The sequence below is a fragment of the Leptodactylus fuscus genome, chromosome 3 (genome assembly GCF_031893055.1).
Source record: "Leptodactylus fuscus isolate aLepFus1 chromosome 3, aLepFus1.hap2, whole genome shotgun sequence".
Taxonomy (NCBI): domain Eukaryota; kingdom Metazoa; phylum Chordata; class Amphibia; order Anura; family Leptodactylidae; genus Leptodactylus; species Leptodactylus fuscus.
In genome coordinates this window covers 207,439,484-207,455,592 of record NC_134267.1, presented here as the reverse complement: position 1 = coordinate 207,455,592, position 16,109 = coordinate 207,439,484, and the positions used below count along the sequence as shown (strand labels likewise).

The window sequence follows — 16,109 nt, the reverse complement described above, 5'->3', positions numbered from 1 at the left end:
AGTTAGATAGGTTACTGTATATACTCGAGTATAAGCCGACTTTTTCAGCACAGTTTTTATGCTGAAAAAGCTCTCTTTGGCTTATACTCGAGTCAGGCAGCACAGACTGCAATAACCTGCATACATTAGGTGAAGGGGGAGTGTCCTTCAGTGGTTGCTACATTAATGATAAAAGGACACTCCCCCCTTCACTTGCAGTTCTGTGCCCGGGAGGAGGCAGGTCCCTGTCCCTGTGTCTGCATCCAGGAGAGGAAGATGAGAGTGAAGTGAAAGTAAAACACACAGGTACATACTGGGGTTACTCTGCCTAGTAATGTCAGGCATTTGGGGTTATTAATTTAGTTTTAGTAACTCCATGTACCTCACATTAATAGCAGTTAACTCCATCATGTCCCTTACATTAACCCCTTTGTGCCCCATACAAGGGTTATTAATATGTGAGAGACATATGGAGGTAATAATAAAATGCCTTAATGATGTTTAATGTAATAATTATTACCCCCAGGTCTCTCACATATCAGTAACCCACACAGTCAATGTCATTTTATTGGTATCTATTTTAATTCTTGAAATTTTCCAGTAGCTGTTGCTTATACTCGAGTCAATAAGTTAAATGGTAAAATTAGGGGCCTCGGCTTATATTCGGGTCGGCTTATACTCGAGTATATACGGTAACGAAGTATAATATAAAATGTTCACCAAACAACCCCCAACAAAATAACAAAAAATAAATGAAATGGGAATTACAATTTAGGGAACTGAATGTTATTAAATATGTACATTCAGCTGGTGACACTTATATACCTTTCCCTGACCCCTTTCAAATATATATATGTATATATATATATATATATATATATATATATATATATATATACATACACAAAACAAACAACTATATAATAAGAGAGTAGGCGTGACTGCAGATCAGACTGCACATGGGGTCTGTTTGTAGTCTGTAACCATGAAGACACATAGGCCTGTATAAAAATGTAGTAGACACTGTCTGCATAGGAGCTGTGAGAAGATCATTTATGAAATTGTCTAAAAGAAAAACTTAAAAATCTCTGTATTCTGTTGCTAGAAATAAAGCCTGCACTGAGAGTGATTGTCATGGCCAAAAAATACAGTTTTCTTTTAGATAATTTCCATAAATCCAATATGTTTAACTCCCTGAATGCTCTGCTGTAAACAAGACCTAGCAGTCATTTCTTGAAAAGTACAGTGAACTGCATGTCCAAGTCCCAAGCACTGTACAATTTGTAGGGTTCAAGTACAGACAGAAAGATACATTACAAAAAAAGTCATTTCACACACTGGGACTGAGGGCCCTGCTCGCAAGAGCTTACAATCTATGAGGTAGAGGGGGTGACACAAGAGGTAGCAGGGGCGGTATTGCTTATACAGAGGTCAGACAATTTTGTAATAGAGGTGACTGTCACTACACAAACATAAAACTGTATGAGCCGTCACCAGTCGTGTCCTTTAACATGTGGATGGTGCTTGGACATATAGAGTTAGCCTGCAATGGCATCATATCATGTGGGGTAATGTGGGAGCGGGGACAGAGGAGGGTTAAATTTTGGGAATTCTAATGACGGTACAGAAGGGTTTACATTAAGAATTGTGATAGGCCTGTCTGAAAAGATGTGTCTTTAATTTGTGCTTGAAGCTGTAGAAATTGGGAATTAATCTGATTGTCCGGGGTAGAGCATTCCAGAGAAGTGGTGCAACTAGGGAGAAGTCTTGTATACGAGCGTGGGAAGTTGTTTTCTGGTCATGTCCCCTAAAAAGAAATATAAATTAATCAAAAACTTGTATGTACCAAAGTGGTACCAACAATAAAATCTACAGCTCGTCCACAAAAAAAAAAACTCTCCTACAGATCATTTAGCAAAAAAATAAAAAAAAAACTTAGAATATGGTGTCCAAAACTAATTTTATATTTCACTATATAGGGTGTTTTTTTCATTTTATTTTTTTTAAAGTGCTATAGCATTAAAAAAAAAACCTATAAACATGTATTTACTGTAATTATAGTGACCCAACTGAAAATAATTACGGTCATTTTTAACAAAAAGGAATGTTGTAAAACGCAAAAAAATAATGGAAACAGAAATCTGTTTTTCACGCAGTCTCCCCCTAACATTAATAAACAGCCAAACAAAACATTATACGTACCCTAAAAAATATAACTTGTTACAAAAAATAGCCCTCGTTAGCATTACTGATGGAATTTTGAATGATGTAGATTGAAAAAACAAGAAGTTGCCTTAGTATTCATGTCCCAAACTAGGCTGCATCCTTAAAGCTTAATATAGACCATTGTAAACCAGTTGTTTTATGGATAGTTTAAAGGTATTAGCAAAAAAATATGTTTATTTATTGTTCTCTATAAAAGTTAAGTCTAAACAACAAAGGAATGTAAAATGGCATTTCACTGGTAGGCACAAAAAGAGTGTACCTCTCAAAAAGGATCAGAAGGGGTGTTATGTCTCATTAAGGAGAAATTGCCTCTAAAGAGACCAGTTTGCAATGTACTGAATATAGTGGAACTGAAACTACCATTATATTGTGGGGTCTCTTGAGACCTGAGAATATAATAAGTGGAGACCCAGCAGAGGTGAACAAACATAAAAAAAAAAACAGTGTTACTCACCTCTCCTGGTGCTCCGGCTCAACTCCCTGTCTTTGGTGCTTTTGGCTGACATCAGGGACCGATGAGGCCTGTCATTTAGCCTCAGTATCATATGGCATAGTGACACATAAATGTAAGCGTCACAATGCTGAGTGAACCATGTGACTGACAACAGGCAGACGCATCAAAAGGAACAGGGAGCCACTGGAGTCCAGGGCAGGTGAGTAACACTGTTTTTCATATTTGATCACCAACGCTCGGCCTCCCCAGAGTATAATAGTATCAGTTTCGGTTTAGACATGCTTGGTCCAATTGAAACTTCAAATATTGTAATAACTGAACTGAAATAATCCTGGTTGATAATCAATTTTGGTTATTTTTTGATTACTTGCCCAACCCTACTTCTTATCCACATGTAGGATCCCTAACCCAGTCAGCAAAAGCCCTGTTTAGCACTAATGAGAGGGAATTACATCGAAGCTTCTGTCTATGGATGGGTTCTTTTTCCTTTTGACTTTATTCCCAGATTATGCCTCTAGGTTTCAAGAATTCCAAACTTTGATCTTCCAAAAAGTGGTGCTACAGCAAGTTTCCCTTTTCCACCAAGGAAGACCTATTTGGATATTCCCTTCCCCCTTCTAAAAGGTTGCATAGAACAACTGACGGCTTCTCTATATAGCTCTCAGTATGGACATGTTGGGTCCTTTATTTCAATGATCAGTAGGGGTCCCTCTAGTCAGAACCCTCCTAATCTAACACTTGTCATATAGAAAGAGCTTGAATTTTAATAGCTGAAATACTCCTTGAAGTGTACTATCATGTATATTGTACCATCACACCCGTGTAGCTCACTAGTACGCTGGGAAGTGACTTTGACAGAACTGGGGCAGTTCAGAATACTTGAAAATGCGCTCTAGAAAACCAAAAAACAACAGGAACCTCAAGAAATGCTAAATGCAACACCAAAACCTATAGCCTGTATAGAGAGCCAGCATGCAAGTATACAAGGCTTAGACGCCATCCTGTGCTAGACAAAAGCTAGGAAACGTTTTAAGGTTAGGAAACTCAATTTTCCATTGTAGATGATAGAAACAAACCTGCAATAAATGTGTTTGAAAAGCTAACACCACGGAGCATTTACAAAAACATTCTCTCTTCTTCCCTCCTGATCTCCATAAACCCCGTAAGCCAGGAATTTCATCTGTTACTTCGTGAATCAGGCTCTCTGCAGGGGTGACAACATTTAGAAACCTGCCATCAGACCCCGCAGTGTAGTGTCTATGTATAAAATGATATTTCCCAGTATTCTTAAGACAAAATTCAGCCCCCTACAATGTCCCTCCAGTACTGGCAATGTTTTCTGCTCAAAACTACGAGCTAGTAGATAGTTACGCCATAAACTTATTATAAGGATTTATTTACACCTATCCATTGGCATCTGTCTTGGATGAGCACTGCGTGACGGATGTCTTGTTTGACTGGACTACAAAACTGATAGGTGTTAAAAATGGTCACACAGTTAGTTGCCCCAGTATTTGATGTAAGAACTCATCTGATTCATGCAGAGGCCACAATATATTTAGTAGAAGAACAGAAGAAACCAGGATTCCAGTATCTTTAGGCTGGATTTGCATGGTCAAAATTTGTCCGCATTATAAGAACTGGATTACAACCATACCATAAACCATATCCCAACTACGGGTCTAATGACCCAAACATAGAGCCATTACTTTTACTGTAGAAATTTCAGAATTATTTTACCCATCCCAAAGAAGCTTGGCAGGGTGGCACATTAAGCTGTCCACCAGAAAAATGTTTTTGAGGGAGAAAATATGGCTACCTGAATTTGTTTTCCACCTTCAGTAATATAGTAAACCTGCGGCTTCTTTACAATGGCAATGGAGGTTGGCCCTTGGAGTGAAACATTGCTCAAGGGTCCCCCCCTTGGGAAAGCTTGGTGTGTTTCAATTGGAATTGGGATGGTCATTATTAAAGGGTTTCTCCAAGCTTATAAGATTTTGATAGGTCCTCAATCGAAGATCAACAGGGATCCAACACTCAATCAGCGTTCATATGAAAGCTGTGGCCTAGGCACTGGAAAGAAAGCATTGTGCCGTACAAACACTGTGCTTGGTATTGCAGCTTACTTCTAGTATTGTGAATTGGACTGAACAGGTCATGTAACCAATCCTAGCATCACATGGGCTGTAAAGTGGAAGTGGCACTCGTGGAGTGCTGATGTAGATTTAAGCAGCTCATTCTGGGAAGGGTTTTCCAGGTATCTGATCCTCATGGATTTTCAATTGATTACCTATCCAATGGAGAGGACATTGGTCTTATAACCCCAGAGAACCCCTTTCATTCCAAATTAACATATCATTAATTAAAGTGATCTTCCAGTTTACAGTAAAAAATGTACAATGGATATATAATAGTTAAAATACCTGGTGCCTCCTTTTTAATCTTTATGTTGTGGTTCCCCCGATTTTAAGTTCTTTCTTCAATGCAGTAGAAAAGCTACCAACTTCTCAAACTACTGTTTGCACATTGTCCGCAGGCTGGTCCATTCCTGTGCAGGTAAGATTACTAATGCAAAGTGCACACAGAGAGTTCTGAGAAGCTGGTTGGCAGGTTTATCTTCTCGTACGTGAAGTGTCCCTGTCTGATAATGTCTCTATAATAAGGAAATCATGGCTGCGTTTCTGACATTCCTAAACTATACAAAGTTTCTGCATTTATGGTTGTGTCCACTGGCAAGTGGTCAAGAAAACAGACTGACTTATATGGTTAGATACCAATATGGTAAGAGGACCTTTCATGACCTCCACCAATTCACGTTCAACCTAAGAGTGAGTGAGTGGGCATAAAGTGCAAAAATCGGCCGTATGTTATCAGTAATGTCAATATGGTAGACCTAAATAAGGTAATGTGTCTACCCACTGAGCCGAGACAAATGCAGAAATATATTACTAACCATATATACATATTCATAGCATATTAATGCAAGTAATGTGAGCCCAACATGGCAAACACAATGGCACAAATCCGCAATCCAGCATATCAACTCGGCCCTGCAGATAGATTGGTCAGATTCAGCTGAATCAAATGGTCTTTCCCCTTGTGAATCGCTGCCTCCATTGCTGAAATATCACCATTGTTGTCAATATTCAAATGAACCCTTTGGAAGAACTAGGGTGTTCTCATTGCTCGAAATGAGTGATAACACCCTCATTATTCCTCCGCATCTGTTCATGGGTTTCCGTTCGGGGGTCCACTTGGGAGCCCCCCATACAGAAACCTAATCCGCATAAAAAAGCGGTTACTTTAGGAAACCTGCGGACCCCAAAGACTCTGGTGTCTCTGGGAGAGTGGAACAGAATCCCTGAACGCAGATGTGAACCGGGCCTAAGATCTAAATTTCATATTGACAAAAATGTCAATATCTTGGCAATGGAGGCACCAATTTACAAGGGAAAACCCCATCTGATTGAAGTGGCCCTAATCTATCTTTCTGTACATTGGGTTCTGACATTCACATTATACTTCCCTACTTCTGTAATGCAAACCACAGTGCAGATGTGAACAGAGCCTAACCAGGATTCACGATAAATTTGGTCGTCCATCATGTTTGAATACCGGCCGTCTTAAAAATATCAGTAGTCTTTGGACTGATCTGGTTATATCGTGGGCTGCACGAATACTCATGAGGATCCAGCTCTTCAACTCATTTGGAACCAATTATGTAAACATTTCTTAAAGGCTTCCTTAACACATGTAAACACCAAGTCTTACAGCAGGCATTGCTCTCATTTATTTTCCCCGAGCTTCTGGTTTGTGGAAGGAAAAACAAAATCTCACACTTCAAGCACTGATGATCTTGACACCGCCACATAATTCACAGTACATCCAAGTCAGCTTTCTTGTTAGGCACATGTGCTATTGTTGTTGCTGTTATTAGTTACTGTCGATATGCAATGACAATGTGCCAAGTTCATACTATCTCCAATTTTTTTTTTCTTTGTGTCACCTTTACAATAATAGGAAAAAAAAAGTAAAGTAAACAAAAAAGAAAATGGAAAAATTGGTGCGATTAATAGAAAAAAAAAAAATTGGAATTCTTGTAGGACAAGAAGCTGTCAGAAATTCCGAGCAATCCAACGTCGTGGCCCTTGGTGTGAACACATTATATGCTGCGGCTGGTATATGATAGTCTCTAACCCATCTCCTCCAGGACACATTCACAGCTCAGACGTCTAGTAATGAAGAGGGTGGGCAGTGTCAGAGCAAGTTGCATTTAATTAAAGCACAATGAATGCACTGGAAGCTAAATCCATTTAAACTAATGTCACATTATGTCAATTTACTTGATGAGGCATGGCAATCCTTCTTCGTAATGGCAGGTTGCAATGCTGCTTTGTATTATTAATGATAGACTGCAAATCATCAGCGTTCCGTATGGGGAGGGTAAAAAAAAAAAAAAAAAAAAAGGTTCTGGCTGGCGCTGTAGGCTCAGGGAGAGGAGTTCGAACATGTAGACACGCGTGCCTGGTTTTGAAGGAAAGCATATTTGTGCCTCGTAGATCATTCAAGAACAGTTCATCCTTGTGAAAACATTACCCGGGTAACTCTGCCAAGATCACTGAATGCATGGGTTATCTGCCGGCTGAGATTCGTGTTCATAAATCACTGTGACTGGCTTTTTTTTTCGTGCTCTCCATCAGGTTTTAATTTGTTTCTGCCCCCACGTTGACTTTTGATGTACCTCTTTATACTGCAGCGCATTCCAAACAAAAGGATATTCTAATTTTATGGCTATGTCTATCTCTCAGCTATGGTCCATCTAAAATAAAAATTAAAAAATGAAACAATTTTGCAAATCTTGAGTACCTGTCAATACACACCATTTATTGTCTTCAGATGCTACGCAGGCCCATGTGTCTTGAAAGGATTCTATCGCTATAAAAGGCTATTCTTCTCCTACCCTTAGAAGTCTTCTCCGCGCCGCCGTTTTGGTAATATGCAAATGAGTCTCCAGACAGCACAGGGGGCGGTCCCCTTGCGCTCAAACAGCACAGGGGGCATCCTCTTTGTTGCCTGAAAACTCTCCAGTGACGCCCTTCTTCTTCTGCAGCCGCACAGGTCTTCCTGCATCTTCTTCCGGTGATCGCCTTCACTCTTGTAGCGGCCACAGAAAAATGGCCAACAAGACATGCGCAGAGCTGACTACCGTCTTCAGGCAGCACAGAGGACGACCCCAGTGCTGTTTGAACGCAGGAGGATCGCCTCCTATGTTGTCTGGAGACTCATTTGCATATGCAGAAAACCGGGAATATCATTGGAACGGTGGCGCAGAGAAGAATAGCCTTTCTTAAGGCTATTCTTACGTGTTAGTAGTAAAATATGCAATTCTAATGATAGAATCCGTTTAAGTTTCATAGACTACAAAAAGACCTAGTGCGGTATAATCCGTTAGTAATCCTCCTTGCGAATATTTCTTATTGCCAATATTTCTTAGGCACTTGCATACAGTAAAGTACAGTAGCATGATACAAGAGACTATGATAGCAGCGTCAGACTACACAGGGCTTGATTGTAGTCTGTAACCATGGAGACACACAGGCCTGCACTTCACTGTAAGACCCAGTTCACTTCTGCGTTCAGCAAATATATTCTTCAAAAATTGTTTTCGAACTGTCCAGATTAAAACCCATTGATTTTTTTGAATAGACATCCATTGACGAATCTGTGTAAATAAAACGGATTGGGGTATCCGTATTGTGTAATTGTTTGGAATATTTTTTGTTCCAAACCATTTTTCTCTTAAAACGGTTTGTAGGCGGGTTCATACCAGACACAGATGTGAGCCCAGCCTCAGTTAAGGCGGGTTCATACCTGCGCCCGGTCTCCGCTTTCGGGTTTCCGTCTTCTGCCGAGAGAAACTAGACAGGAGACGGAAACCTGGCGGTCAGTCTTCAAACCTATTCACTTGAATGGGTTTGCAAAGTGACCGCCTGTGAGCGTCTACTGCCTGTCCGCGGGGAAACGTTTTTTTTAACCGGACACAAAAACATGCAGGACTTTGTGTTCGGTTTAGAAAAAAAAAAACTTTTGCTACGGAGAGACACAAGACACTCACGGGCGGTCACTTTGCAAACCCATTCAAGTGAATAGGTTTGAAAACTGATCGGCGGGTTTCCGTCCCCTGTCCAGTTTCTCTCGGAAGAAGACACAAACCTGAAAGCAGAGACCGGGCGCAGGTGTGAACCCGCCCTTAGGAGATTTTAATCAAACCTCTTAGCAAAGTTTTTTCACAACATTCATACGCTGAATGTTTAGGGTATGTTCACATGGAGAGGAATTTGAGATGATCTTCTCACTCAAAATCCAATCCAAAATCCTACCCTGTAGAATCTGTGGCATAGAGCTGAAGTTGAGATTTGGCTTTCCGCTGCCACTTTATTGGTGATTAGCCTCATATATGATGGGACTAAACAAGCAGGTACCTCGTGCCATGGAAACCATGACCAGATTGAGCTTTTTCAAGCCACTGGAAAAAGTGTCCATCATGACTCCTATTGAATGGTAGAAAGATTCCAGACTCCTGATGGACACCATTTTGAAGCAGATTCTGCCTGAAAATAAACTCCAAATTCCTCAATGTGGATATAGATGTGAATATAGCCTAAGTCTAATGCTAAAAAAAAACGTTATAGGGCCCTGGAGGGATCCGCCTGGCCAACCCCTTTGTTCTCTTCTTCTTGAGCCACACTTGGTACACTGTTTGTTTTTTCTTCTTCAGCTCTCAAGTTCTGCGACATTAGAAGGGAAAGGGCAGCTGAAATTTACTTCCGGACGATGGAGCCCTCACCACAATTGTACCCAAGTTGCTACAGCCAACGACACGGCCATCCGCGGCTGGGACATCAGAAGTATGAGGTAATAAATGAGCTTGTTGCTCACAAGAAGTACTCAGGACATAAACTTGACAGTCAATGAGCTTAGACTCTCGAAAATGCTTGCCTTCGTATAGTATCCGGCCTCTTGTGTTCTGATTAGATTTTTGCAATTTTCCGTGCCTCAAGCTACAACATTTCATTTAGAAATAAATGGAATAAAATACTTCCACAGATCTATATTCTGAGTGTAAGAAAGAAAATGTAGTTGTCAACGTTTGATCACTTTTGTAAAGGAAAAAGAACTCTGACGTCCGACACTACACACAGCCCCTTAGAGCTGTACAAATATAGTATATTGATAAACCATTCACTTTTTTCCAGACGTTTGAGAACCCAAGTACTTGGTAAAACCGTACGCACAAGTGTTCAGTGCCCCTGCTAGGGTTCCTTATGAATTTTCATCAAAGAAAACTTTTCACCAACGCCCTCCACCAACCTGAATTCTTTGAGTTCCTGCACAGTTGGAATTTTTCCTCTAGCCCCACGATGGCTCCTCAGCAATCAGTGCTTAGTTTGACTACCACATGTTGTAATTGGGCTCTCTACTAGGCTGGGGCGATTATGGCCTAAATCAATATTTTGATTAATCGGGCATTTTACCTTAATAGCGATTATTTAGGTCATGACCTTTTTAAACCACACCCCTTATACAGTTTGAGTATGTGTTGAGCGAACTCAGCAGACCAAATTCAGCAGAACCGAGGCACTGGGATCTGACGTGACTTTCTGTTCTCTTCGGCGTTTCAGATTGACGTCCGGAATCGCTGAGGCTTGTGATTGGGTCTATTGCGTCTATGCGTCACGACTCCTTGTGATCGCTGAGGCCCAATCACAGGCCTCAGGACCCTGACATCAGTCAGAAGCCCCAAAGAGAGCCTAGGAGATGTGAATAACACTATTTTTTTACATTTGATAACTGCCCCGGACTTCTGTTTATAATACCCTGAGGTCTGAAGTTACCTAGGAGTATAATAATAGAAGTTCAGATTCGAAAATTTTTGGTCCAAATGAAATTACATGTAGAACCTCAGAAATATTATAAGAACCAAAAAGAAATAACCGATGTGAACAAAATCACGTTGGTTATCCTGCTGTCAGTTGAGCAGTCCCAGACTATCTGCTCCAGCCGATGACCGCCCACTTGATAGTAGAGAGTATATTGAATGCTGAAACAAAGAGCACTGATTGTTTAGGAATGGTGGGGGCTAGAGTAAAAAAAAAAAAAAAAATTCCAGCTGTACTGGAATGAGTAGCGCGGTGGCTAGTAGGAGAGTTGGTAGTTGATGGAAGGGGTCCATAAATACCAGAACCTCAACAGACCAGTTATACTTTTGTTACTGGAGGCTGTTTTTGTATTTAAAAAAAAATAAAAAATTCTTTGTTCAAAGAAGTGCCAATGGGTTCATTTAGATGTTTTTCAAGATTGATATGACTGTTATATTGCTGTGGCTTACAGCTCATTCCCTTCTTAAGCTGGTGTCATGACCACTGATCTAAGCTGAGGCAGCAGAGACCTGCAGACTGTAGGACAGTGGTTCTTAACCAGGGTTCGATTGAACCCTAGGCCCTATGCACGCTTCATTTTGTGTATCACTAAAGAAGGGTTCGGTGAATGTGCATATGAAACTGGAGGGTTCGGTACCTCAAGCAAGGTTGAGAACCGCTGCTTTAGGATGATCATTAGTGTTGTATTGTGACCACCTCCATGAGTTGTTTTGCACCCTAAAAGTAAATTTGGAAGATTCTCAGCAGAGCTTGAAATTCTCCAGTAAGATTTTGATCTATGTTATTAACTGTCTATGCTGGAGCTCCCATTCGTCTGCCCATAGTTGCAACACATGATATTACGGCCACTTGCACCTGTAGTGTATTAGCTAAGGGTTTGCAGACCGAAAATCCACAGAAGTAATACAGTGCCAGCAAAGAACATGAGACTTCAACAACCTCATCTACATGCTGCAGAGATTTTCCATATGGAAATTGATTTTTACATCCACAGCATGGCAGTTTCTATTGTGGATTTTCTTTGCAAATTTGACTTCTTTCAGTCTAGGGGTGAAAACTGCAGTAAATCCACAGCAAATTTTGAATGGTTATACAAAAAAAAAAAAAAATCCATCTCCAGATTTACAGCTCAAAAACAGCTCCTCCCTATGAACATGCGCCCATAGGGACCATTCACATATCGGAAAGAGAAGAGGATTTTAAGACATTCTTTCACCTTAGTTTCTTCTCTACTTTCCGGCCCTGTGTGCCAACAATGCCACTACTCAGTTTGAGACTCGTGTCACAGGTTATGTGTCTTATTTAGCCACGGAATCCACAGAAAGAACAAACAGGGCACTTTTTTTTTCATATCCTGCATCTGTCTCTGAATCCCATTGACAAGTGCGAGAGTCAGATTCAGGATGGGGTTGGCGGTTTGGAGGAGGTTCTGGTGCTGGGGGTTAGGGAGGGCCCCTGGGGGGGTTGTTTGGTGGGGGGGGGGTTGGGACCAGAGGGCCAAGGATGAGTAGGAGGGAGGCCAATTGCACAGGTTGAAGGGGGAGGTGGGAGGGTGACTGGGGTCACAGGTGGGTGTTGTTGGGGCCGGGGGGCGATGTGGAAGGTCACTGTAGGCTCTAAAGGGGGGGGGGCACAGGTGGGAGGTGAGGGGAGAGCCGGGGGCATGGGTGGCTGCTAGGGGGGGAGTCGGGGCCACAGCAGCGAAGCTGTGGGGTCCCGCCACACAAGGGTATGGGATGGACCCGCGGCGGCCACAAGAAAAGGAAGTGGGAGCTAACAGGCCGCGCTGCACATGGTTCGTGCAAGGATGGAGGGTTCGCGGACGAAGTCGCGGGTACAGCTAGTTCTAAATAAACTCTAAAATCTGAATAAAAATACTCAATGTGATGCAGATAATGAGTTCAGTGGTTACTATTAGAGTTTTTGAAAAAAAAATGTTCTAACAAAAAAAAGAATGGTGAAATAGACAAGGCATTATACAGTAAAACAAATGAATGGGCAGTCATCAAAAAAAACAATAAAAAAAAAACAGGACTGAGGACACACACATGGGAATATACAAGGAAAAGAAAGGAAGGGCAGTGAACCAGGAGAGGGGAAGAACGGTTACAGAGATGTCAGAAATTTTACAATGTACAATAAGTTTCCCATGAGGCCCAAAGAGCATCAATGGCGGGGACAGTGTTGTTCAGAGAGGCCGTTACGTATTCCATCCAGGTTGCGTACATCCTTAACCCTGGCTATAAAATCGGTGTCCAAAGGGGTAAGGGTGGGCAAGGACTGCAATTTAGAGTTTTGGCTGCTGTGCAAAGATATAGAAATAAGCGGATGGACTTCTTACCCATCTGTCGAAGGGGGCTGTTTGAGTAACTAAGTCAGAGGATCAAGGGGAACGCCCTGGATGAACAAGCTATTGGTGATTCCCCTGATCCCCCTCCAGAATCCAAGTATCAGAGGACTGGTAGAGCGTGCTAACCCCAGAGAGGCGCCTCCAGTATACTTGTGGGATTCAGGGAGTGTGAACCACTGCATAAGGAGCTTGTATAGTGTCTCCCTGAATGCCACACAAGTCAAGGATTTTGCAGCACGTGACCAAATAATTTGCCAAGAGTAGTTAGCATTAACGTCATTACATTGAGTATTTTTACTCCGATTTTATAGTATACTAGAGGGAGGACCCGGCTTCGCACGGGTATATTACATTTTATGTTTGTGTAGTGGCCCCATAAGAATTGTCCAATTTTGCACTGGTGTATTTTGTATGTGGTTTGTGTGTATGTCCATAAGCGTCATGTGATTATGTGTATCTCATTTTGGATGTCAGTGAAAAACCTGTGATCAGTTGTTATGGATACCTGGAGTAAAGCTGTATCTAATCCTTCCCCGTGTAGTACTGTGTTTAGATGCAAGTGTCTAATTCTTGTTGGTGTGGTACTTTGTGCAGATGCACATATCTAATCCTCCCCATGTGATATTGTGTGAAGAGGCGCGTATCTAATCCTCCAGTAAGTGAAACTGTGTGCAGACGCGCGTATCTAATGACTCTGGCGTGTGGTACTGTGTGCAAATGCGCGTATCTAATCCTCCCCCATGTGGAACTGTGTGCTGAGACGCGTATCTAATTCTCTGGCATGTGGTACTGTATGCAGAGGCCTGTATCTAATCCTCCCCTGTGTGGTATTGTGTGAAGAGGCGCGTATCTAATCCTCCCCCGTGTGATACTGTGTGCTGAGACGCGTATCTAATTCTCTGGCTTGTGGTACTGTGTGCAGAGGCATGTATCTAACCCTCCAAAGTGTGATACTGTGTGCACACACGTATCTAATCCTCCCCTGTGTGGTACTGTGTGAAGAGTCGCGTATCTAATCCTACTGCATGTGGTACTGTGTGCAGACGCGTGTATCTAATTCTATGGCGTGTACAACTGTGTGCAGACGCGCATATCTAATCCTCTGGAGTGTGGAACTGTGTGTAGACGTGTGTATCTAATCCTACGGCATGTGGTACTCTGTGCAGACGTGTGTATCTAATCCTATGGCGTGTACAACTGTGTGCAGACGCGCATATCTAATCCTCTGGAGTGTGGAACTGTGTGTAGACGCGCGTATCTAATTCTATGGCATGTGGTACTGTGTGCAGACGCGTGTATCTAATCCTATGGCGTGTACAACTGTGTGAAGACACGTGTATCTAATCCTCCCCTGTGTGGTATTATGTGAAGAGGTGCGTATCTAATCCTCCCCCATGTGGTACTGTGTGTAGACGCGCGTATCTAATCCTACGGCATGTGGTACTGTGTGCAGACGCGTGTATCTAATCCTATGGCGTGTACAACTGTGTGAAGACACGTGTATCTAATCCTCCCCTGTGTGGTATTATGTGAAGAGGTGCGTATCTAATCCTACAGTGTGTGGAACTGTGTGTAGAAGCATGTATCCAATCCCCCGGCATGTGGTACTGTGTGCAGACGTGCGTATATAATCCTATGGCATGTGGTACTGTGTGTAGATGAGCGTATCTAATCCTCCCCCGTGTGATACTGTGTGCTGAGACGCATATCTAATTCTCTGGCTTGTGGTACTGTGTGCAGAGGCATGTATCTAATCCTCCAAAGTGTGGTACTGTGTGCACACACACATATCTAATCCTCCCCTGTGTGGTATTGTGTGAAGAGGTGCGTATCTAATCCTACAGTGTGTGGAACTGTGTGTAGACACATGTATCCAATCCCCCAGCATGTGGTACTGTGTGCAGACGCGCGTATATAATCCTATGGCATGTGGTACTGTGTGTAGACGCGCGTATCTAATCCTCCCCCATGTGGTACTGTGTGCTGAGACGCGTATCTAATTCTCTGGCTTGTGGTACTGTGTGCAGAGGCATGTATCTCATCCTCCAAAGTGTGGTACTGTGTGCAAACACACGTATCTAATCTTTCCCTGTGTGGTATTGTGTGAAGAGGCGCGTATCTAATCCTTCGGCGTGTGGAACTGTGTGTAGACGCACGTATCTAATCCTTTTCATGTGGCACTGTGTGAAGACGCGTGTATCTAATCCTATGGCGTGTACAAATGTGTGCAGACGCGCGTATCTAATCCTCTGGAGTGTGGAACTGTGTGTAGACGCGCGTATCTAATCCTTCGGTATGTGGAACCGTGTGCAGACGCGTGTATCAAATCCTTCAGTGTGTGGAACTGTGTGCAGAAGTGCGTATTTAATTCTCTGGTTTGTGGGACTGTGTGCAGACCCGTGTATCTAATCCTCTGGTGTGTGATACTGTGTGCTGATCTGTGTATCTAATCCTCTGATGCGTGTATCTCAGTTTGGATATCAGTGTTGTATTGTGCATGTGGAGTGACTGTGTGTATTGCAGTTGGAATATGAGTGAAAGTCTTGCAGGTTTGTATTGGCTAAGGGGGGGGGGCACTGTGTTTGAAATGCTGTATCTCAGCAACGGTACGTTCGAGCGAGTTGGAGTCTCGTCTTAAACCTTCCCGGATACCTGAAGTGTCTCTGTACCAAATTTGGTGAAGATCGGTCCAGTCGTTTGGTTCGCATTAGAGCACAGACAGACAGACAGACAGAAATTCATTTTTATAATATAGGGAGATTTAGAATAAATGTTAAGTTTTTCATTATCGTTTTTTTGGATGGGATTTGGAGCTGATTTTGACATAGAATTGGCCTCAAAATCAGCCCCAAATTCTTCTGTTTGAACATACGCTTAGGGCAACACAGTTTTCACTTGTGTTTGCAGTGCAATCCACAGCAGAAATCCCAATTTCTGGCACAGTTTTACAGTTTATACTTCCACAGATTCTCATACCGATTAGCCTTGGGGCTACTCAATTTGGCTACTTGCCATAATGAAGGTGTTGATGTGTTAAAATCCTGTCAAGAACTGATCTGTTATTTCAAATCGGTTCATGGAACATTCCATGCTGTATAATCTTGGCGTGTGGTATATTTTTTATGTAAACTTATCCATAAGAGCACCTTTATAAATCATA

General features: G+C 42.2%; 1 protein-coding gene across 2 annotated transcripts in view; it reads left to right on the top strand.

The window, feature by feature from the left end:
* EIPR1 (EARP complex and GARP complex interacting protein 1) overlaps nucleotides 1–16,109 on the top strand; it is a 147,922-nt gene that overhangs the window by 111,797 nt on the left and 20,016 nt on the right. For both annotated transcript variants that reach the window (XM_075269117.1, XM_075269118.1), the window contains one exon: nucleotides 9,438–9,574. In XM_075269117.1, the coding sequence (XP_075125218.1) occupies nucleotides 9,438–9,574 (137 nt within the window). The remainder of the gene's footprint in view (nucleotides 1–9,437; nucleotides 9,575–16,109) is intronic.